The sequence below is a fragment of the Ostrea edulis genome, chromosome 6, assembly GCF_947568905.1.
Source record: "Ostrea edulis chromosome 6, xbOstEdul1.1, whole genome shotgun sequence".
NCBI classification, from domain to species: Eukaryota; Metazoa; Mollusca; class Bivalvia; order Ostreida; family Ostreidae; genus Ostrea; species Ostrea edulis.
Window position 1 is genome coordinate 12,107,783 of NC_079169.1, and position 25,737 is coordinate 12,133,519.

At 34.5% G+C, this 25,737-nt stretch overlaps 1 protein-coding gene across 4 annotated transcripts in view; it reads left to right on the forward strand.

Moving 5' to 3' along the window:
• The first annotated feature begins 10,675 nt into the window (after positions 1 to 10,675).
• Positions 10,676 to 25,737, forward strand: part of LOC125645541 (fibrillin-2-like) — a 28,060-nt gene continuing 12,998 nt past the window's right edge. For 2 of the 4 annotated variants that reach the window (XM_056141552.1, XM_056141553.1), the window contains exons 1-15: positions 10,676 to 11,053; positions 11,739 to 12,050; positions 15,484 to 15,612; positions 16,710 to 16,838; positions 16,929 to 17,051; positions 17,164 to 17,286; positions 17,882 to 18,133; positions 18,269 to 18,397; positions 18,738 to 18,863; positions 19,111 to 19,251; positions 19,854 to 20,105; positions 20,419 to 20,547; positions 20,787 to 20,912; positions 21,224 to 21,364; positions 22,298 to 22,420. In XM_056141552.1, the coding sequence (XP_055997527.1) occupies positions 10,939 to 11,053; positions 11,739 to 12,050; positions 15,484 to 15,612; positions 16,710 to 16,838; positions 16,929 to 17,051; positions 17,164 to 17,286; positions 17,882 to 18,133; positions 18,269 to 18,397; positions 18,738 to 18,863; positions 19,111 to 19,251; positions 19,854 to 20,105; positions 20,419 to 20,547; positions 20,787 to 20,912; positions 21,224 to 21,364; positions 22,298 to 22,420 (2,350 nt within the window). In that variant the 5' untranslated portion in view covers positions 10,676 to 10,938. The remainder of the gene's footprint in view (positions 11,054 to 11,738; positions 12,051 to 15,483; positions 15,613 to 16,709; positions 16,839 to 16,928; positions 17,052 to 17,163; positions 17,287 to 17,881; positions 18,134 to 18,268; positions 18,398 to 18,737; positions 18,864 to 19,110; positions 19,252 to 19,853; positions 20,106 to 20,418; positions 20,548 to 20,786; positions 20,913 to 21,223; positions 21,365 to 22,297; positions 22,421 to 25,737) is intronic. The other 2 variants (XM_056141551.1, XM_056141550.1) reach the window with 2 other exon arrangements.

Consider the following 25,737-nt stretch of genomic DNA (forward strand, 5'->3'; position numbering starts at 1 on the left):
AGAGGAGGGGGGGGGGGGGAGTCATAGAATTATAAGATCATTGATGACTGTATCACTAAGGATAGATAAAATTTCAGCATAAAACATTCATGTAGAATATTACGATCTTCAGAGCAAATGTTTAACCCCCCGTAAATACTTTCTGCGACAAAGTTGTCATCTAATATCTGTGAAGTCGGACTGAACTGAAGACTGAAGTTTATAGCGCACGACGCTGAGTGGAATGTCGCTGTCACATTTGATGACAATGAACCAATTGAATTTTTTTAAAAGCTTCATATCTCGGGAATTCTACCCCCGCTCCCTATTTGCATAACAAAAACCTTACACTCTCTTATAAATCTTATGTACACCGGAAGTCAACAAGGACGTAAACGAGTCTTGCGCCACCTATGTTTGAAATAGGGGAAACAACTGACAAATATTCGCAATTAGGTAGAGCATTTTACATATCTCATGAAATATTTGATTGGCTATATATTTATTTTTAATCATGAACGTAGTCAAAGGTACAATAGACACAACGACCCCCTTGAATTATTTGCGTAGCGATGTCGATCAATCAAGTTTCCTGTCTGAGGATGAGTTGAATAACGAATACCTGTTTAGATATTTCATTTTATATATTGCAACACAGACGGTTCAATGAGAATATACTTTATATATACGAAACACTAAAAGGAACTGCTAATTTGTCTGTAATAATGACTTAGTGGTCTATATTATAGCACCCCTAGTTAAGAAACAACAACAAACACCCCCCTCCCAAACAAAAATCCCGCATACAGTAACTGGTAATTTTGTCTGTAATAATGAATTAGTGGTCTATACCATAGCATCCCTAGTTAAGAAACAACAAGAAACACAAAACAAACACACACACATACACACACAAAAACAATAACAAAAAACCGCACACAGTAACTAGTAATTTTGTCTGTAGTGTAACAATAATAATAGTGGCATATATCATACCACCAGTTTTTACTTGGGGTGGTATGGTATAGATTAGTACTATCATTATTACAAACAAAATTACCCGTTCCTGTGTTTTTATTATTTGTGGTATTGTATAGACCATTACAACTATTATTACTAATAAAATTACCGATTCCTGTGTTTTCTCGTTCAAATTACAAACAACGTCAGACATGTATTGAAAACTGGGCATTTTCACAAAATCGCCACTTATTTAGAATCGTCAATACGACGTAGAATAATGACCCCTTTTGCCCGTAAAATATGTCTTTTTCAAAAAATCAGTCCATTTCACGTTTAGAAAAATGACCCCCGTAGAATAATGACCTCCTTGTAAATTTTATTAGGGATTATTTAGTGAATCGTAGCAAATAAGTGTCTAGTCACAACGAGTTATATTTGTTATTACGAGTAAATACATGCATAGTTATATCAAGATACATGCAATCGTCTTGCCATAAAGGAATCTGGGTTCAGTCGTGGAAGGGGCTTTATAATTGCATTAGTTTATTCTACGCTAAGGACCATAACATGCTAACAGAGTGCGTAATTGATTTGATATACACAGAGTAGCTACTATCATAATTGTGAAATCCTTGTCCCCATGTGTTATTAAGGTTAGAGTGTTATGCTAACCCATTCAGAATTGCATATAGTCAATGTAGCTATAAATATTTTACAACGAATATGGAATATGATATCAAATGTCAGACTTTGCTTAAGAATGCAGACAAATACTCATAAGACTTTGCTTAAGAATGCAGACAAATACTCGTCAAGAATTTTTCTCATCAGACTTGAATTGTTAATGTTGTTATGAATATATTTCAAAAGATGAAATTCTTCAAAATCATGCTTCAGTGTTAGACACATTTAATATTCCAGTCAATGGGTCGGATAAATATGAGTTACCGTACCTATACTGGATTCCTAAACTTCATAAAATCCTTACAAACAAAGACACATTGCTGGATCCAGTAAGTGCTCTACCAAGCCCTTATCTTTGCTCCTCACGAAAATGTTAACAGCTGTGAAGGAGAAACTTCAAACTTACTATGCAACTACATATTCCAGAAGTGGTGTTAATCAAATGTGGATTCTAAAAAATTCTAAAGAACTTTTAGTAAACTTGAAATCACAGAATTTTTCCCAAATCAATAGCATTAAAACCTTTGACTTTTCAACACTATACACGACCATTCCTCACGATAAATTAAAGACTAGACTTTTTGACATCATAGACAGTTGGTTCTTCAACAAAAACGGAAAACGGAAATATTCATATCTAGTGATCAGTCATTCAAAAACTTACTTTGTTAAACACCACTCTGATTCCACGCACAAGTACTCTGAAGTTGAAATAAAAAATATGCTAGAGTTCCTCATTGACAATATCTTTGTGGTCTTTGGTGAGCAGGTCTTCCAACAGTCTGTTGGAATTCCCATGGGCACGAATTGTGCTTCTTCGTTAGCTGACCTGTTTTTATATTCATATAAAGCAGAATTTATTCAAAAACTTCTACGTGAGAAGAAAAAATATCTCTCTGTGACTTTCAATTCGACTTTTAGATATATCGATGACGTTTTGTCTATTAACAATGATAGCTTTCATTCATATGTCAATTTTATATATCCCTGTGAGCTCGAAATAAAGGACACCCCAGAGTCGTCCACTTCTGCTTCATACTTAGATATTTTATTGAAAGTAGACATTAACGACAAACTGACAACTCAACTGTATGACAAACGGGATGATTTCAGCTTCTCCATCGTCAACTTCCCATATTTGTGTAGCAATATTCCATTATCACCTACATATGGTGTTTATATATCTCAACTGATTCGATATGCAAGAGCTTGTTCTGGGTATAGCCAGTTTTTAAATCGAGGTAAGCTACTGACAAACAAGTAGATGATACAGGGATTTCAACAGTCTCGATTGAAGTCAGCATTTCGCAAATTCTATGGTCGTTAAAACGATCTAGTTCGTCAATACAACCTCGCATTGGGTCAAATGCTGTCTGACGTGTTTCATACCGATTGTTAAGCCGATCTTGGCACACTGATTTTGACTGCAGATAACTCCGTTTACATGATCAGGATATTGGGCTCACGGCGGGTGTGACCGGTCAACAGGGGATGCTTACTCCTCCTAGGCACCTGATCCCACCTCTGGTGTGTCCAGGGGTTCGTGTTTGCCCAACTATCTATTTTGTATTGCTTGTAGGAGTTATGAGATTGATCACTGTTTGTTATCTTCACCTTGCATACATGCATAGCATAAAGCTACATGTAGCCTCTTTTGGATTTTTTCCGAGACTATTCTTAGCGGTTTATACATATGGAAGATCTACTGATCCTATCTCATTCACACTTGCTTGGCTGATGTGATTGTGGATATATGGCACATCTTATGATACCATTATGGCATGAAATTATGTAAAATTATTTGTAATAAATATATAATATACAGAATAGTAGGTTATCATATGATTTTGTATCGTACAATATCGTATCATATCACATTGTAAACATATATTCTGATGTTATATTGATACATATGATGCTATTCCATTTAATCATATTATGCTATTGAATCATATGCTGTGATATAGTACTATGATATGAATCGAAAAGCAAAATGTCTATCATATAAGAAATGAAGAATGAAGTGCAATTGCTTTGATGGTATATTCTACGATGCACTTAACACGCATGATAGAGAATTTGTCTGCAGAGCAATCGCACTTCATAATGTCATGCTCAACGATAACACATTTATTGGTTTGACATATTTGCTTCGTGGACCATTGTATGGGTCGGTTATGATAAATATTGAAGGGAACATTTTAAATCACATTTTGAACGTAATTTCATGAAGAAATCGGTCTACATATTTGCTTTATAATTTAAGTATATAGTTTTGTAACTTCCTCAAAGGCCTCAATCAGGTTCCACCTTATATGTGTCTATGAGCAAGGGAGGGGGGGGGGGTACTCAAACTTAGTCGAATATTTGTGGTTGACGTTATTTTTGAGACATAGAGGAGGAGGCAGGGTAATACGTACATGTAACTATGTATCAACAACAGGTATATTTTCAAATGAAACCAACGAAATGAATAATTCCTCATGAAATGTCAAAATTTACCTCTTTTTCACTTTTGTTCTTTATTATTGACTTTAGAAATTCTTAACAAAGTCAGATTTGGCAAAAAACTGCAAATCGAAACTAAAATTTGTAATTGACAGACCTAAAACACTGAGCAAATTTTCATGTGTAAGCATTTTACTGCTTTAGGTATATTGACTATGACTTCTGAGAGTTAATGTAAGCAATTACGTTCCTTAAGGTTTGTATGCGGTTCACAGTGTTATGAATGCAATTGATTGAGACAGGTTCATAATGAGAAGATACAATGGATATGCATATTTATGCATTGCATGACATGGAATATTTTAATGACCTGAAAACCCGTATCAACTCCTTTAAAATAAATCAATCTGCTTAGAAAGGGAGGGGAGAGGGGGCCATGTTTCTACGGGGGTCATTATTTTTCAGGTATGACATGCAAAATAATGACCCCTGGGTCTTCTTTCTACAAGTATTCAATTTTTCTACGGCTAGGGGGTCACTTTCCGACATCGAAGAATGACCCCCGGTCATTATTCTATGGGAGTCAAAATGTGCCTCTACACTGGCTTCCGTAGTAGCTGCTGAACATGATGGAAACTGAAGATGGCGTTCCACTATGGTAATGCACAGAATCTCCACATAGTCTGCAAATATATATTGACAATTTTAAAAAAAACAACACAAGTAACTAAAATTTATAGAATAAATTGCAAATGAAAATACATGTCTGTATCATTATGCCATAGTTTGTATACAAAAGATAGGGGGATACTTGTTTAAATTTGTCACAAATGAAACAGATATAACCTTTTTAGTTTTCCTTTTATGATCATCACTTCTAATTCAAAACTTTACAGACATGTTACAAGTTATCATCTTATAATGCAATGTTGTAAAATATAAATTTTCATTTTGGAAAAAAAGGAGGGGCAGCAAAAGGAGATGATGACTTATTTAATTTACAAGCAAATATTATTAGATCCAGTAATCAAAATAATGTTGTTCTGTCTAATCTTCGAATTTCTACTCTATAAGGGGGGCAGTGGATCCTTATTTCCTCAATTTCTTTTCGATGCTGGGGTGGGGGAGGTTTTTCAATCGTCCTTTGGAACACGTCTTCAGTACTTCATATCTTGTCTTCAAACTTTTCACTACCACTATTAAAAAGAAAGGGGGGGGGTGTCATTCCAATAAATACTGATTGAAAAAGCGGGGACAGCCTACCTCCCGGTTCTACGTGCCTGACTTGCGGGGGGTATCCCCACCAGTTATAAATTACGTCTAAACGGTACAGCTGTAGGTTTACAGTTTATAGGTTAAAATACGATCAGGGATGATGAGGGATGTCCCTGTACTATTTGAAACACAAACATTCCATTCATCTGTTGTTGGTGACGTAATTGTTTTGTTGGGTTGTTTTATTTCAGGAATTAAGTATTTTCGCTATAAATAGATAAACATCATATTATCAAGAAACACTCACATCAGCCCATTGTAGTTTCAAGAAGATCACTCGGGGTTGGGGATTTTGATCTCCCGTTACTCCGGTACTTTGAACAAATGAAGAGGTGCATCTAGGCCTAGTATGCATCACTTTTAAGTCGAATCTTTGCCCCCACAAAGCCGGTCGCCTTCTAATGCTCAGGATCTTCAGAAGTTTTGAAAAGTGTTCCGACCATAACCGACTGATATCTGTAGCATCAAACTTGTGTATGATCCACGCCATCCTCCGAGCTGCATCTTTTGAGGAACTAAAATGATTAAATCCGCACCCTTTCTTCTGAATCTTGGTGCAGCTGTATTCCACACAATACACCATAGTCATTAATTGATGAGTAAATACACAGATAATGCTGTTAAAGCAATCACATCAATACAGACATACTTTAACTTAGAGTAAGAGTGGAAAGCAAAGATAACTACAGTGATCAATCTCATAACTCATATAAGCAATACAAAATAGATAGTTGGGCAAACACGGACCCCTGGATATACCAGAGGTGGGATCAGGTTCCTAGGAGGAGTAAGCATCCCCTGTCTACCGGTCACACCCGCCGTGAACCCTATATCTTGATCAGGTAAACGGAGTTATCCGTAGTCAAAATCAGTGTGCCAAGAACAGCCTAACAATCAGTATGAAACACGCCAGACTGCATTTGACCCAATGATAGGTTGTATTGGCAAACTAGATCGTTATAACGACCATAGAAATTGCGAAATACTTATTTTAAACGAGACTGTTGGAACCCCTGAACCATCAACGTTTTTGTCAGAAGCCTGCTTCGATTTTAAAACTGATCATATGCAGAACAAACTCTTGCGTATCGAATCAGTTGAGAGATGTAACCACCATATCCAGATGATAATGGAATATTGCTACATAAATATGGAAAGTTGACGGTGGAGAAGTTGAAATCACCCCGTTTGTCATAAAGTTGAGTCGTTAGTTTGCCGTTCATATCAATTTTCAATAAAATATCAAAGTACGAAGCAGACATGGGAGACTGTGTGGTGTCTTTTATTTTGAGTTCACATGGATATATCGAATCGACTTATGAATGAAAATGAGTATATTCAATAGATACAATAGGTCTATAATTGTACCGCGGGGGATATGTCATGATATGTTGTCTTTATATGTATAAATCTGTTTGTCAGATGTTTTTTCAGTTCTCTTTGATGATGTACAAGTGTCATGTTTTATATAGTGTGTGCACTATAGTAAGCGTAATATTGTATTATGAACTTAAAATTGCCCCCGATAGTCATTTAGAATATAAAAAGCCAATCATCTGTACATTGAGAGTTTTACATTCGTTTTTCAAGAAGCTACAGCTAGTCTATACTTGGATTTTTCAACACCTGGATACAGACTGAACTCTATGATTATGGATGCTGCCAATTACAGGCTCTTTAAACCACCACGGGTCATGGATGATATTCCTTCCAAATCATGCCGCCAGTTCCTTAAGTTCAATTTTACAAACAGAGGTATAGATGCCGTCAACATAAGCATTATTCCTCTTCATAAAAGAGTTCAGCCGTTGTATTCCAATTTATTTCAAATTCAAGTCTACACTCAGTACATGTATTTCTTATCATTGTATCGATGGATGAAAATTATCATTGTTAATAGATAATACATCGTCGATATATCTAAATGTCGAAGTGTAGGCCATAGCAAGAAATTGCGTAGAATAGTTCCAAGAAGGTGATCGATTGTACATGTAGAGTTTCATATAATAATTCATATTTTCATTGATTTGCCTATCATGTCAACCTTTAAGATCAATTAGCACATGTATCGATATCAAATATTTGCACGGGTGATATGATTCATGGTTTTGAAGACAAAGACTATTTCCTATCTCTTGCTTATATCTTTAAATATCTTTAATTTCTGTTTTAAATCGTAAGAGGTACTGTTTTTATATCAAGAATACTCATTTCCTGTGACAAAAACCTTTCTAACGATATTATATTTGTTGACCTCGTGACTTTGACATTTACCATTTACCTATTTTTAAAAAAATCAAAAAGACTTTAAACTTGATCTTGTCTTTTACAACATAAGATGCACATCTTTCATATTTGGCGTGAGTAGTTCTTGCGGTAAGACCTTTCTGTTGGTACCAAGATATTTTAACTGGCGACTTTACATTGATATTTCACCTACGTTCAGAAATTCGATAAGCCCTATATTTCAAATCGTGAAAGGTACTATTTTTATATTAAGCATGTGCATATTCTATGAAAAGACATTTCCAACGACACCAGATTTTTTGACTTTGTTACTTTCACATTGTCTTAGTTTTTGAAAATTTCCAACAAAACCCCCCTATACTTTGACCTTGGTCGTGATATTTACAGCATAAGAGGTACAGCTTTCATTTTAATTGTATTTCTTGTGACAAATACTTTATATTGGTACCAAAATCTTTGACCTCGTGATCTGTACATTGATTGATTGATTAAATATTGTTTAACGTCCCTCTCGAGAATATTTCACTCATATGGAGACGTCACCACTGCCGGTGAAGGGCTGCAAAATTTAGGCCTATGCTCGGCGCTTATGGCCATTGAGCAGGGAGGGATCTTTATCGTGCCACACCTGCTGTGACACGGGACCTCGGTTTTTGCTGTCTCATCCGTAGGACCGCGCCATTTAGTCGCCTCTTACTTAAAGCAAGGGGTACTGAATATCTATTCTAACCCGGATCCTCACGGGATGATCTTTACATTGAACTTTGATATACATGTACTTTTAGAAAATTATTATATAAGCCATATCTTTTAAACCGTAGGGCACTGTTTTCTTAATTAGCATGGGGATTTTTTGTGAAAAGACATTTCCAATGGTACCAAATTTGTTGACCTTGAAATTGACCACTCTCCTACTTAAAAAATCATTCACTACAATTTGTAATCCGGGGCATCAGTGTTTCACTAACACATCTTGTTTCAAGTTTGGTAAACGCATTTTAAGAAAAGATGTTCAATCAAAACAATTCGCGCTAACTTTTCGGGAGATAGCGCCGACTCCACACTTCAGAGTTGATCACAATATATGATGCAGCAGAATATCTGGCTTGTCTTAGAGAGTTAAATACATGTACTATATCGAGGCTACAGCTGTAACGTTAGAGTACGCTTCTATATTCTACACAAAGTACTGGTAAGGCATCCTAAATTCACACGTTATATATTCAACACCATATATAACATGTAAATTTACAGCCTATACAGTTCAAGAATAGTCGAACAACAAAATACAACATAACACCGTATTATTGAACACATTCTCAATGAATTAGCGCGTATAACAAATTAGTTTTTATCCCCTTTTACCTGAAAATTTTTAACTTATTTAATTAATTTGATTTATTTAACGAATTGCGCTTACTGAGAACGTATAAGCGTTTATGTTCATGAAAAATACAAAGATATACATGTTAAATTGTGATAAGATGTACAGCATGTTCCTCCCCTTATCTGTCTTGTATCTCTACCGTGCTGAGATGAATGGTGACGATAATGAGCAGTGATCGATCTCATAACTCCTATTTTATATATCCAATATTCATATCTAAAACTTGTATTTTAAAACCGTGACAACAGACGTCATAATGTAATGAGAGGTGAAAATAACTTTTAAGTAGTCTATAATGTCCTATGGATATGTAGGTACAAAATATCAAAAGGTAATATCATTAAAATACAATTTATTTTATTAACTAAAGAAATATATCCGTTACCATATCTCTGCGCATCTGGTGCATCAAAATTGGTTTGTGTAAATTTTACATTTGGTAATATTTTCCGTAGAATTTTTGAGGGTATGTTGAAGTTTTATAAAAATGAATTCTTAATGATAAATAAAAAAATGAAAGAAAATAAATAGCATTTGACCAGGATTTGCAAACTGAAATATAAACATAATGACTGTATCTGGTTTGAACTCACACATGTATAAAAGCCCCACAATGTTTCAGGTCAACTCTTGATCTATAAGCTTTGCAATATATTTCTTCGAACTTCAGTTCTTATGTATTTTTTGTATCATGTCGTCAGAAATGAAGCCTCTTTCTTTTGAATTGAAAACGTCATTTCAACAACTGATATACATAATGACTGTGAACAAGTATATTTCAACCATATGTTTTGAAAGGTATGTATGTAGTAACAATATAAATCTTGTTGACGACGTTGCTCTGTAGTTACGGAATGAAACACGATACAAAAATTCGAACTATTTGTTATAATTTCATCACCCGTGAAAAGTCAAATATTGATGACGTCATATCTGATGTATACGAACAAATTTATAATAATACCATTCTGTAAGAAATGTACATACCCTCATAATAATCCAAGTATTCCAACCCTCTGCTATTCTTTTCAACATTGACAGTAACATGTTCAGTACATTGAATTATGTATTACCTCTTTCAGGGGGAGGCATATTGTTTCTTGTACTTTTTGTTCCTCCATCTGTCTGTCACAAATTCTTGTGAACGCTTCTCCTCCTATATGGCGTATTAGATAGACGTGAAACTTCGTAGAGTGCTTCATTGTAATTTGTAGATGCACATAGTATTGGGACGGAATGATCTCATTTTTGCCCTAAACGTTATGGTGGATCTAAGACGGGTGGGGGATGTACAATAGCATGTAAAGACTTCTCCTATATGACGTATCTGATATAGACTGGAAACTTTGTACAATGCTTCCTTGCCATTTATAGATCTGCATATTCTCGGGACATGAAGATCCAATTATTTTATTAAACGCTATAGTGGATCTAAGAGGGGTGGAGGATGTTAACATAACCTGTGAATGTTTCTCCTCTTGTATGGCTTATTGTATAGACGTGAAACTTTGTACAATACTTCAATCATGAAATTTGCAGATGTACATAGAGGGATTCAAGTTATCCTTAAAGTTATATGTGATCTGAGAGGTGAAGGGTGTAAAACAGTTTGTGAACACTTTTCCTATATATCTTATAAAATTTTATAATGTCTATGTTCCCGCTCATGCTTTCTCCTTCATACCATGCAGTACATTAAGGAGAGGAGTTTTCATGTGGATGACGTCCAATTTGGGGAGCTGGGGAGACATTTGGTTTTGATAAAAACAAGCTCTATTTTTAGTTAACACTTATATAATTCTCCGTATCCAAACATACGATCGACTTTAATTAATTATTCCGAATCAATTTGTATGCCTGGATTTGAACAAATATATTTTTTGATGTAATTATTTCAGATGCATTTGGTTGGAGATTGAACGACAAAAATACAATTTATAAAGTCAACTGAAAAGATGCCATTATCTACTGTCTTGACTGTGCTGCTTTGTGTTTGGACACTAGTACAGAACATAAATGGACAGCGACTTCATTCAACTCCTTCATCTAAATTAATAACAAATGTTACTTGTAAGTCATATAATTGTTTCAAATTCATTCCATTTAAAGTTTTGCCAGTAACTTCTTAAAGTTCAAGTTTTTGTAATAATTTGTTCTAGTAATTTGCCATTCTAAATTTTACCTTTCCAAATACTGGTATCATGTACATGTAATTTTGTAATGATGAAAAGAAAAAAGTGGCTTATATGTTTTAGAATGTTGTAATGAGAATATTTGTTTTTAAATCGAGGCAAGCTACTGACAAACAAGTTGATGGTACAGGGGTTTTAACAGTCTCGATTGAAGTCAGCATTTCGCAACTTATATGGTTGTTATAACGATCTAGTTCGTCAATACAACCTATCATTGGGTCAAATGCTGTCTGACGTGTTTCCTATCGATTGTTAGGCCGCTCTTGGCACACTGATTTTGACTACGGATAACTCCGTGTACCTGATCAAGATATAGGGCTCACGGCGGGTGTGACTGGTCGACAGGGGATGCTCACTCCTCCTAATACCTATGCACATGATCCCACCTCTGGTGTGTCCAGGGGTCTGTGTTTGCCCAACTATCGATTGTGTATTGCTTATAGGAGTTATGAGATTGATCACTGTTCGTTATCTTTACCTTTCATTTGAGAGAAGCATATACTTACATACAATGTTATTGTTAATTTTTAATATAGATGTGTGTTTATTATTTTTACTTTTAGTTTGTCCTTTAATGCTACTCTCACCGAGTATAAGTGAACCCTATTTTGGGAAGAGAGCTGTGTTTACTGCGTTTGTAGAAGCAAAACTGGATCATCCGATAGACGCTCGATGGCAGAGAATTAAGAATGGCCGTAATGAAAGTATTGATATATATAGTATAAAATATGACGAGACTCAAAATCTTCCTTCTCCAAAACTTGTCATCAATAACGTCACATTTGATGACGTTGGATATTATCAACTGCAAGTCAGGATTTCTGGAGGCTGGTGTACTAGTAGTAGAAGAGTTCACCTACGTAATGTATGGGGAAGTAAGTCTCTCTCTCTCTCTCTCTCTCTCTCTCTCTCTCTCTCTCTCTCTTAGTGCGAAGCACTTTTATGTTAAGTTTGTGAGTAAAATGGCCGGAGTTTACACATCGATAAAATCTTCAAAAAGAATATTTGATTCTTATAATTCCAATCATTCACTTCATTAACGATTGCAAAAATTTGAATAGTTTCGCCGCACTATGTTATTTGTTTTCAGGCGTGTATGAATACATCGCGTTTTCGGATTTATTGATGTATAAACTCTTGTTCAGCTTTATTTTTGTCCAATCAAAACACTTGTAATAAATAACATTGGAATTATTTAGTAGTAATAAATCAATAATGGTAAAGCAGGGTGTACGAGTCCATAGCTAGTTTATCAAATTCAAAAGAAACATGTCATGTGGTTTAAAAATACAGTTTCCAAAATGAATTAAGAGTATGCCTTTTAAATCAGAATTTGTTTTCTCAAGAGAATATTCATATTCATGCACTGGCTTTCCTCTTGATCTTATAGGGAATATTTAAAAAATTTGAGAATGACCACTTTGTAAAATGGAGAATTGCATCAGAGTCTGTGGCCTTTCCATTTCGAAATATCCTTATTTTTCTAGCATGTTGTGGTACTCAAAACTCAGATGAAACACGTTATTTTTCTTATTACAGAACAAGGTATTAATTTTTTGTTTCATGATCTAATTACCTGATAAGTAGGATTTTTTGTGTACCAGTATTTATGGAATGGACAAACGAATATAATTTTTATATTTATATCGCGCTCTGTCATGTTATTCCAAAATGGACCAAAATAGATTCGTGACATTCTCAAACGATATCTCAAATATACCTCATATAGTTGAAATAGTTCTCAACTTTTAATTAATGTCATACAATACTGTAATGCACTGTCCCTATTCTTATAGGCAACAGTATATGCATAAAGATGCGTGCTCTGAGCACCAGAATAAAAACACGTCTGATCAGTTCAAACTTTAAAGGACACATCTCGTGTTTACAAAGTATACAGAATTATATGCATTTTGTCTTACTTATGCTTATAGAAATTAATTGTAATAGTTCGTTCGCTGAAGTATTGTGATGATTAGTCACAATACGGACTTAAATATAAGCCCCGATTTCAAAAAGCCTAGTTAATTAGATAGGTAGTCACGTGGTACAGTGACGTCATATGCGACCTTCGTCGATCAACTTGTTGTAAAAGTAGTGTTAGATATTTTTAAAAACACGGGTTTTAGGGGCCTAATTTATTTACCATGAATAACATTTATTTCGATGCAGACAAATTTCCCGAGTCTTATATCTTTTAGCCACCAGTGCATATAAGTAGCGAACCAAATGTAGCGAGGAAAGCAGGTATGAAATCTGCATTTGCGAGTAAATAATGTTTACATGGGATCGCTGTCTAAAAACTATTTGGTAATGCCATTTCTGTAAACAACTGTAATTAGCGTTGTTGCTTTTCTAAAATAAACAGTGCAATTATTATTAAATTTATTTTTGGAGAAGTTAGATAGGCCTAAATTATGATAAGATTATGTATCATTGACAACTAGACCTACTATCACGAATGCATTTCGAAAAAAAATTTAATAAAAATGATCAAACTTATAGTGAAAATCACAATACTTTTAAATCATTGTATTCAAGCAATTTTATTAATGATTATTTTTTTTATCTACTCGTTGTTACTTTGGAAATGGGAGCACGGCGTGCTGTTGTTGTTACGTACGCGTTCCTTAAAAAAATGAAAGCACTATAATTCAAATCAAAGTTGGGAAATATCATATTTTATTGTTTATAATTGAAAGTTCAATTATCTTTTATCTTTAAATTTCTTTTTTAAAACTACCAGTCGGTAGACACTGCAAGCACAAGTTCTGCCTATATGTTGTTACAAGGTGAAGGTCAGTTGTTGCGAGTGTGTATTGAATATTTGAGAGCAGAACGGAAAGCATATGCAGTAGGCCTATATGTAACGGTGCGTAGCTTCGATAGAACCATTTTCTCGCAGTTTATCTGCGTCTTTGTCCAAGTACTTGTTTGAAAAAGTACAGGGACCAATTCTACTGGGTTTTTATGGCAAAGTCGTTGTGCCGACAAAAAATATTCACGTCCTGTCCCTCATACCTTCCTTCAAAAATTGAAAAAAAAACCCAGTCCAAATCCTCTCTACTGACAGCAAGTACTCCCTTAAATGGCACGAAACACCCTAATGCAGTGTTATTTACAAGCCGTTAATGTGATAATTGTTTGTTTGTCAATTAAATCTAATCTGTTTATGAAATGGCTAACAACGCATATGACGTCACAGATAATGGCTCGTAAAATATCGAAGAAAATATGCATATCACAAGATTTGAATTTCATCCCTTTCAAACTCGAAAACTACGCAAATTGTTTCATTTAAAACACATGTAAAATAGTTTTAGACATGAAATGAATTAATTTTTCTGAAAAAATTAAAAAGTTTAGAAACATGCGATGTGTCCTTTAATCTACAAATCATAATTAGAATACATCAAGTCAAATATCCGCAAAGTAACCTTTTACGAGCAAGCCCACATATTAAATCCTAATGAAGCTTTGAAATTGAATTAATTATAAACATGCGGGTTGATAAACAAACAGAGAGTGAGGGTAAAACTCTTAGCGTGGGAATTAATATGTGAAGACTTGAATGAAACATAAGAACATTACAAATACAAAAAATCTCGTATATTCTAATCGCTGAAGTATTAGAAATCATCTTACACCTTGAACAATCATTCATGGAATTTACGAGTTTTCAGAAGATCTCTTGATTCAGCCAGAGTGTCTTAGTCGTGTTTTTTCCTGTATATATTTTTTACAACTTGTCTCAAATATGCATGCAATGTCAACTTCTCAATCACATGACAATCAGTCATGTAATCTGAATAAAAATTTATGAAACTCTCAAATGTTCTCATATGTTCAAATAATTGCCTTCTAATTCAATCATTAAAATATTTCTCATGTTCATAGATTTGCAAACACATGATGTTCATAAAATATATTTTCTAAAGTATAGTGTTCAGGGTCTCAAAATATTTTGATTCAGTCAAAGCATACTGTATTTCAGTGGGCCATGTTCCTAACTTTCTGTAAATCTTTATTCTATTTTCTCTTATACATAATCTTAAATTCTAAATCATTGGTTATTCTTATCTTTAAATAGTTCACAGTCATGTGATCTTAAAATCAAATTATCAAGTTCTGAAATAATATCTGGAAATTTTTCATGTGTTTAAAGTATTTTCATATGACGAGTTATTCAATAATTGTCTGAAATCTTGGAATTTTCAATCACGAATTCTCAACTAATATAATTTTGGAGTTATCAATAAGTTATCAATAATATTCAGGGTATTGATTATCAAAATAATTTTAAATTAGATATTGATGAGTGTATATCGACTGGAAGTAATTCCTGTGATGTTACCAAAGAAACTTGTGAAAACACAGACGGCGGTTACATCTGCAACTGTTTAAAAGGATACAGAAAATTGGATGATACTTGCAATGGTATGTGTACTGCATGTGTAAGAAAATACCAAGTTTTGATACACATAATGAAAAGTAGACTAATAGATGAATTAGTAAATACGAATTAGTCCCAGTTTCAAACTTAAGGAGGTATACTACACCAGAGAAATTTGATGTAGATGAAAAGTGGAGGATATGTACAAAAATATTGTGAAGTTGAAAATTTCTTAATTGACTTTATTTTGTCAAAAAAATACAGTTTTAGTAGAAGGTAATCTGAATTTTTTTAAAAAAACCCCCCTGGACTCGAACCTGCGACCTACAGTTCAGCACTCGGTATTCTATCCTACTGAGCTACTCGGCTTGGTATTTAAATGGAAAATGAAAAGTATAATATTGCTGATATCGATTTTTTCATCCATGTTTTAAAGGAAGTCAGCCATTATGACGATGAAGAGTACAGCCTTAAAGTGATGAATAAAACAATAATTAATATTATTATACTTTTATGTAAAGTACTTAAAACTGATTGGTCGAAAAGCATTTGAAAAAGTATATTATTACCCCCTGAGAACAGAGAGCACGCCCTCCAGGGTGATAGTATATAAATGTACCAAACACGTAACAGTACTTGACAACGGGTTATATTATAAAAAAAATATCACATACGTCAAATTTATGCGCGTTCGGTTCGCCGTAGATTGTTAGACAACGCCGTTTGAGCGTTTGTAATAAAAACGAATACTCGCATCGATATTCGAAATATCGCACGACAGTGATCGATCAAATGTCGACATACGTAAGTCTTTCTGGTTTGTTGGTTTTATAACATTCAGTATAATAAAACAAATATTGCATGTAGTTGACGGTAACATTGAAAATTTTCACCCCTCGAGAATCCATCGTCAACCTCGGCTACGCGTCGGTTGACAATGGTTTTCTCGGGGTGAAAATTTTCAATGTTACCCCCAACTACATTTAATATGTATATATGAATATTTCTGTTTTTGAAATAAGGAGGAACGATATTCAGTGTCATGTTTCACTTTTTCATAATTTTCTTTTGACTTTCTGACTTTTTTGTTTTGTTTTGGTAGAAATATTTTGCTTCTTTATCAACACACCTGATTTTACAGAGATAAATGAGTGCATAGAAGGAACTTCGGGGTGCCAACAAATTTGTAAAAATACTCCAGGGTCATTCAATTGTTTATGTCACCCAGGATTCAATCTAAATGAAGACAACTCTACTTGCAATAAAACAGGTATCATGGTATAGTAAACGACCTTATGTTCACACCAGTTCTACCGTCACAGTAATACATGTAGGTCATCTATGAAACAATCACTTTCAGATAACGATCTCTGTAGAGATTTTGAGAAGGAATGTGAGTATGCTTGCAGTACTATAGACGGAACCACCCAGTGTATATGTCCATCTGGGTACAAGCTTACAGATAATGGGATAAACTGCACAGGTCTAAATATAGTTTCTTTATTCCTACGTTATATATTGAACTAAATGTTTACATTTCATATACTAAAATGGCATTTAAAAGAAGAGTATTTATAACAAGATACTTTTTTCAGATGTTGATGAATGTTCACTGGATACTTCTCCTTGTGATCAGGAATGTGACAACATGAAAGGATCTTTTATATGTATCTGTCGTCCTGGTTATAGTCTGAACGCTGATAAAACTTCCTGTTCAGGTAAGCTACATACTATTGTATTCTAAACATTGATCTGCATTACACTTCAGTAGACGTTAGAATCGTTTTCTCATTTCTAACGTCATAAGTGTATCGTGTTTAATTTTCAATAAATGTTAATAAAATCACAATTCCTATATATGATACAGTTTCATTGATTCGATCGCACATTTCGTGCCTGAGATGTCATGAATTCACCCCCCCCCCGATCATACCTTAAGCGCATCAAACATAAATAGCGATTTCGCCTTCGTTTAATATTTGGAATTGAGAATTAAAATTTGTGTGTCTTCCGGATATGATCTTGAAATTCGAGGTCTCTGATCACAGCAGGCGTTGACACGATAACGAATGCTCAATGTGGAAGCCCCGAGTTTCATGCATAGGTCTAAATTTGTGGCGCTTAGTCCTACACCTGATAACGTCTCAAAATGAGTCAAATATGGACAAAAGAGACATAAAGATAATGAACAATAAATCTTTGACTACTAACCTCGATATTCATTGTTGAATTTTAAACTTGGAATTTATATTATTACACATAACAGTTTAAGAACGATTATTCGGGTTGCAAATGTTCATTTTTTCTTTACAGTTTGTGACCTACCAAACTACGGTGAGAATTGCAGCCAGGTATGCGAATGTGGTCCAGGTGTAAAAAGGTGCGACCCTGTTAGTGGATGTATCTGTCTCCCGGGATGGACTGAGAAAAACTGCAGTGTCGACATTGATGAATGTCAGCTAAACCCAAGTATATGTGGTAGCAATAAACTCTGTCATAACACTGAAGGTTCTTACCGGTGTGATTGTTTACAAGGATTCAAATTAATCGAAGACAAGTGTGAAGGTTGGATTTTTGTTTTATTGTAACAATTTCAAATTGAATTTGAATGGATTGCTATGAAAAGAATGTGTTCAATGGGATAAAATTTTATGTATCGATGTGATTTTATATCCGTCACATTCTTTCCTGTTTTTAAAGATATCGATGAGTGTGACGATGCATCACTGAATGACTGCCCGGTGGACACTACACAGTGTATGAACACGTTCGGTAACTATACCTGTGAATGTAAGGAAGGATATCAAAGAAAAAGCTCTGTCTGTGAAGGTAATTATCTACTCTAGTCTACATGTTTATATATATACACACACACACACATATATATTTATATATATATATATATATATATATATATATATATATATATATATATATATATACACTGTATATATATTTATCTATTTATCTACCTATTTATCTATTCATTTATCTAAATATTTTCATGAAGTATAAAATATATCGATTTCAATATTCGTATAATAAATTTGGAACATGGATATAAAAATGTCCTCAAAATGAACAATAATTACTTTTCAAAAATACTATATTATAAAAGTATTACTACATTTTGATATAAAAACAGTTGATCAAATGCTTTTTTCAACAGATATTGATGAATGTAAGACTCCTATTCACGGATGCTCCCAGAAATGCGAAAACGCCGATGGTGGATACAGTTGCCTGTGCTTCTTCGGATTTACACTTAAGGATGATCGAAAAACGTGTGAAAAGAGTATGAAGTTTTATCAAATACGTATTTCAAAGCAGTTTTGTCTTTACTTTTTGAGCTTTCGGCATTTTGTTAGAGTGTAGACTTCCGTTCCAATGAAATCAGTTTACATTTAAGTTCGTAAAAGAAAGACAAACAAAATGTAGTTAATAAGTTAAGCACGTACTCTGATATTGCATGTTCTTTACAATATATATGGAAATGATAAACATTTCTCCTTTGATTGAAATTCAACTAATATATTTTGTAGTGCCAGCTCGAGATTCTTGTTCCTTGTTTCCGGAATTAAACTGTTCCTACGGTTGTAAACAAGTCGCACATTACGATCACACTGGAATTTGTTTTTGTGAGACAGGATACAAACTTGCAGTGGACAGGAAAACATGCAAAGGTATTGTTTACATGCATACATATAATTCATATACATATTACCAAACAAAAGCAACACACAATTTGATTACTTTATGAAAATAATTATGCAAGGAAAAATAATCAATTTTAGAAATAATACATGTATATCGCTTAGGTTCGAATTTACTATTAAAGAGTAAAGGTATAAAATCTCATAGCGAGCGCTGGCTCGTACTGCGAGCTCTATTGACTAGAGCGCGGAAAATAATCCAAGCTAAATCTAAACCTCTAACAATAAACTTTTTTGACGCTAATCCCATCGTATCGTGCGTGTATCCTATCCTATCGTGCGTGTATCGTGTTATATCGTTTATCATGTCAAGAATAACGTTGCGGGTACTGTATTTGGAATTGACAAGTAAGTTCTGCGTGTCTTTTGGATATGTTACTTCCTCCTACAGCTGATAACGTTTCAATATGAGTCAGCTATGGACGAAAAGGGACATAAAGATACTGAACAATAGTTCTTTGACTACTACCCTCAATATTCACTTATGAATTTTAAATTTGGAATTCACATCATTACAAATAAGAGTTTAAGAACAATTACTTGGTTTACAAATGTTCATCTTTTTTTAACAGTTTGTGAACTACCAAACTACGGTGAGAATTGCAGCCAAGTATGCGAATGTGGTCCAGGTGTAGATAAGTGTGACCCTGTTCGTGGATGTGTCTGTCTCCCGGGATGGACAGAGAAAAACTGCAGTGTGGACATTGATGAGTGTCAGCTAAACCCAAGTATATGTGGTAGCAATAAACTCTGTCATAACACTGAAGGTTCTTACCAGTGTGATTGTTTACAAGGATTCAAATTAATCGAAGACAAGTGTGAAGGTTTGCTCTTTTTAAATTTCATCTTTAAAAATGAATTTTGATTGTTGGCATTTTTGTTGGTGGTGGTGCTGCGTGCTATTTTTTAAGGAATCTTATTTCTTTTATTTAAAGTCTGTTTACTATACTTGATTTAAATCCACTCTTGTTTGGTTTTTGCTTTTGTTTTCCTTTACTTGTGGTGAGGGGTATCTTTTTTTTTTTGGATTTGCTTTATTTCTAGGTAGTAGTTTTTTTTTATTAATCTTAATCTGTATGTTCAAAATGAATGTACTATACATGATTTATATCCATCATATTTCTCCGTGTTTTAAAGATATTGATGAGTGTAACGATGCATCACTGAATGACTGTCCGGTGGACACTACACAGTGCAGGAACATGTTCGGTAACTATAGCTGTGAATGTAAGGAAGGATATCAAAAGAGAAACTCCGTCTGTGAAGGTAGTTATATTTTTGGAGTGCTAGTTGTTTGATGAAATATAAGATGTACCCTTTCCCCCCCTTTTTAAAACTTTCTTGTTATGATTTTTTTTTATTGAATGATGACTTGTTTCATAAACTTTCTTGTTTTCCGAAATCAAAAGTGAAACAGTTTCTATAAGTGTAGATTGACTGGCGAAACTATCATTAATTTAAGTATAATTCCTTTTCATCAGTTCTTTTGTCACTTTTGTCAACAGATATTGATGAATGCGAGACTCCTACTCACGGATGCTCCCAGAAATGTGAAAACGCCAATGGTGGATATAGCTGTCTTTGTGTCCTTGGATTTACTGTAAAGGATGATAGAAAAACCTGTGAAAAGGGTACCAAGTCATGGACATAGCATCCTTTAAATTGTGATGCTGTTGCAATTTTATTTTTAAGTTTGTTTTCCATAAACTTTCAATGTTTTGTAACACGGCATTAAAGCAGAAAATTATTCCTTGGTATAATACAATATGATAAAAAAAAATACTTATAGAAAATGACACTTCGAAATGCTCTTTTTTAAGCATGAACTTTCGCTATATAGTTCTTTGGTAAAAATCGTTAACAATGCTATAGATTCTAATGGTATTTTAATAAATTGCTATACATTTTCCCTTGAGTGAAATTCAACTTACCAATTTTGTAGTCCCAGATCGAGATTCTTGTTCCTTTTTTCCGGAATTAAACTGTTCCTACGGTTGTAAACAACTAGCATATGACGATCACAATGGAGTATGTTTTTGTGAGACAGGATACGAACTTGCAGAGGACGGCAAAACATGCAAAGGTATCGTTTACGTAATAATGATATAAACATGAATACATATACACCAGCGCGTAAAGGAAACGTAACACATAAACGCAACATCATTTGAAAATTTAATGGAACTGTGTACCTATAGTCTGATAAATGACCGGTCGACAGGGGATGCTTACTCCTCCTAGGCACCAGATCCCACCTCTGGTGTGTCCAAGGGTCGACGTTTGCCCATCTTTGTATTTTGTATTGCTTATAGGAGTTATGAGATTGATTTTTGCCTTTCATACACAATTTTTAAAATTCTCGAATGGGATGCACAACTACGGAAGCTGGTGGGTGTCAGGGTTATTATCAATTTAACTGGCGGTCGCCATTTGATTGAATTGGCGGTGGCCACTTAATTTATCTTGCGACCGCCACTACATTTAAATTTATATGACCGCCAATTATTCAACTGCTCTCTCTTTTCCAAAAACAAAGGGTTGTAACTCCTGTAATATCCCTCTCCAATAATTATTGATATATGTATGTGTTATACAATTAAAATAATTTTGTTTATCGATTGTGTTGTTAATCTATAAAGATGTGTAAATGTTCATAATGTCAAATGTCGACAGATTAGTGCGCTAGAAAATCTTAATGCGTACTTAATATACCAACGTGTCAGGCACGCAGAATCAGTGAGTTGTCCCTATTACGTTTTAGACAACTTTCATTTCCCCTAATTTTTACTTCCAAACAAATAAGATATACTGACGGGTTGTCCCCATCCCATTCATGTGATTAATTGCAGCGTTTTGTGCAATATCAGTAAGGCTAATCATTTGAACATCAAATTTTACAGAGCATAACGGATGTAACCCCAAAACTACTAGTAGTCATATCAGCTTTGTGATAAACATTTCGTATTCCCTATTTCCATTCGCTTTACTGGCTTTGGTTTTTCGTTATTTTTATCAGATATTGATGAATGCGTGGAAAATATTGACAACTGTTCAAAAGATGCCCTCTGCACTGATACTGTTGGAAGTTTTAATTGTAGCTGTTTCAAGGGATTTAAGGGCGATGGATACGACTGTGCGGGTATATTACTATTATTGATTTCATGATTACATATATATGCATATTAAATATTGTTTTATAATAAACAGTGAAGTGATTGATGTGATACACATGTAACCAGTTAAAGATATAGACAATAAGATGTTTGCCATGACGTTGAGCTAGTGGTTTTCTTTATATGTTGTTCATGAAAGGTGAAGATAACGAACAGTGATCAATCTCATAACTCCTACAAGCAATACAAAATAGATAGTTGGGCAAACACGGACCACCGGACACACCAGAGGTGGGATCAGGTGTCTAGGAGGAGTGAGCATCCCTTGTCGACATGTCTATCATAAGATAGATGTTAATGAAAAACTAAAACACAACTTTATGGCGATATCAGCGTCTCTCCGTCACCTACCCATATTGGTGTAGCAATATAACATAATTCTCTGTATATGGTGGTTATGTCTTTCAACTAAGTCGATAAGCACAAACATGTTTTGTGCATTATAAGTTTTTTAAATTGGGATATGCTACTGTCAAATACGTTGATATTACAGAGGTTTAAGCAGTCCCATTTCATGTAAGCATTTCGCAAATTTTATGGTCGTTATAACTATCTACTTTACAAATAAAACCTGTCACAATTCGAATATTGTCTGACATGTGTGATAACAATTGTTAAGCTCTTTACGTACCGATTTTGACTACGGATTACTCTGATAAAAATATAGGGCTCAAGGCTGAAGTAACTGATTGCGTACTCCTCCTAGGTAGCTGGTCATACCATTGTTTCGTCCAGAGGTTCAGCGTTTCCTGTTTCTTAAAATTATGTTCTTATAGAATCACTAGGTGTTATCTTCACCTTTTCGTTCATCATTATTCATTATTTTCGTCAACTCACAGTATAGAAGATATTCAACCATATGCTAATGTAAATATGATTTATTTCACGAATAAGACATCCTGCCGCGACGGCACAGTGGTTAGAACGTTCTCCTCGTGACCACAAGGCCGTGAGTTCGAATCCCTCTCGTATCATGACCGCATGTAGAATGGTATTGAAGTAGGAATTGTGGGTCTTTCGGATATGACCTCAAAAACAGAGATCGTGTAAGGTGTTCTCAAGTTAAAGATACCTCTTTGTTGCAATCCTGATAGCCAAGCATACGTCTAATATTGTAGTACTTCATCTACAGCTAGTTATGTCTGAAATCGAACGCAATATTACCAGAATAGTGACATTTAAAAGAACAGATAAGAAATAAGGGAGTTTAATTAAGAAATAAGATATCATTTTTTAATGTTGTTGGGATGTAAAACTTATACGGTGATGCTCAACCGAAATGTTTGAAATCCGAAATAACTATGAAGTTTAAGAGCTAAATATAGCCAAAAACAGCGTGCCAAAAATGGAGCCAAATTCGTCCAAGGATAAGAGCTATGCATGAGGGAGATAATCCTTAATTTTGAAATGAATTTCTAAATTTTATAACAGCAATTAAATATACATCCGCTTATGATCATGCCGAGTCATAGCCGTGATGGAAGTTGCGAGGAAACAACAGGTTAACTTATCATCATAAAGTAAATAGGCTTATAACTCTGCCTACATGTTTCGCTTCCAATATCATCGAACTTTACAAATTCGCCATGCAGAAGTTGCAGACGGTATTTAAAACTGTATAAAATGAAACAACAGTACGATATGTTTAATGTTTCTCATTTATGAATTGATGAAATTCTTGTTTGTTTACAAAATAAAATCTGTATAAATATCCTGCTGCGTTTGTTTCTGTTATGATGTCATTGCAGTGGCGGATCCAGGTTTTACGAAGGTGTGTGTGTGTGAAAGTCAAGTATTAGCCAAAATACTCAACCATTTTGGGTGCCAATCTGGAATTTTACTCACACTATTTCTAGTATTTAAATTTGTGGCGAGAAGGGGGGGGGGGGCGGGGTCTAAATCCCCCACTGCATTGCCGTGTTTGCCCAACTATCTATTTTGTATTGCTTGTAGGAGTTATGAGATTGATCACTGTTCGTTATCTTCACCTTGCATAAGCAAGAAGCCCGGTGAAAATACAGGAACTGACTTTTGAAGCGGTGATTGTATTCATACGCAAGAACAAACTGATCACGTAACCAAATTCATGTCACACAAAATTGAACATCGATTTCATTAGTGCTGTCATATAAGGAAGTGCATTAGTAAATGTAAATATTTTAATTTGAAATAGGAACCATATTATGGAACGCTGTGATGAATTGTTATAGTATTTTAATGAGGTCGATGTATGTTTTTTCTTCACGTAGTGTTCTAGGGCATGCAAAATATGCACCTAGTGTTATTTTAGGTTTACAGAGTCATTCAGAGTCGTCCGCTAACAATTGATTATCTTTCATTTCTTATACTACTAATTAGTTGACCTAAAATTTGAGATGGGGTATAATACGATGCAATTGTAGTTTTTGTGATAATTATATCCATGGGACACCAGGGGCAGAATAAACTTCGTAAGAATTTGCCAAAACCTTCATTTTGACGAAAAACTGAATGCATGTTGAGAAACATCATTACTCCCTCTCCAAAAATTGTCTTCCTGACCACCTAAGCAAGGCTTCGGAAAACCTCTAACGAAATAATGTTTTACCAAAATATTAATTTGATAACCCTTTTCTAGGACAAGGGATCCGCCTATAGGATGAGGCCAAATATTCTCATATAAATAAAAAGGGCATTAACTAAGACCAGCGTATATGGAAACTTAAAATCTATATAATTTCTAATGAATAAATTCCTAGCGACTACAAAACTTTCCAAACAAGTGGCTTATTACAATTGTTCTGCGTCCTCCATGCAATAACTATGGAACATTTTGAACTTCATCCTGATACTTACCCTTCCAATTCTTTTCAAATTTGGTATGAGGCATTTTTGGGACACGAAGGGTATAAATTGTAAATAGGTTTCGTAGCCCTTGAGTCTAGGGAAGCCTTTAACTAATACTCAGGTGAGCAATAAAGTGTGCGGGCCTGTTGTTTCTAACCACCTTTGAAAATATATTCAATATGTATGATAATTACTGTATGGATACCCTTTGGCGCAGTCGGGGCTGATTCTCTATTTGGCTTACACTTTGTATAATAAAGAATAAATAGAAGGGGAAGTTAAGGAAGAGTGATCAATGTCATAACTCCTGTAAGCAATACAAAATAGATAGTTAGGCAAAAATGGACCACTGAAAATAACAGAGGCGGGATCAGGTGGCTAGGAGGAGTAAGCATCCCCTGTCGATCGGTCACACCTGCCGTGAGCCCAATATTCTGATCAGGTAAACGGAGTTATT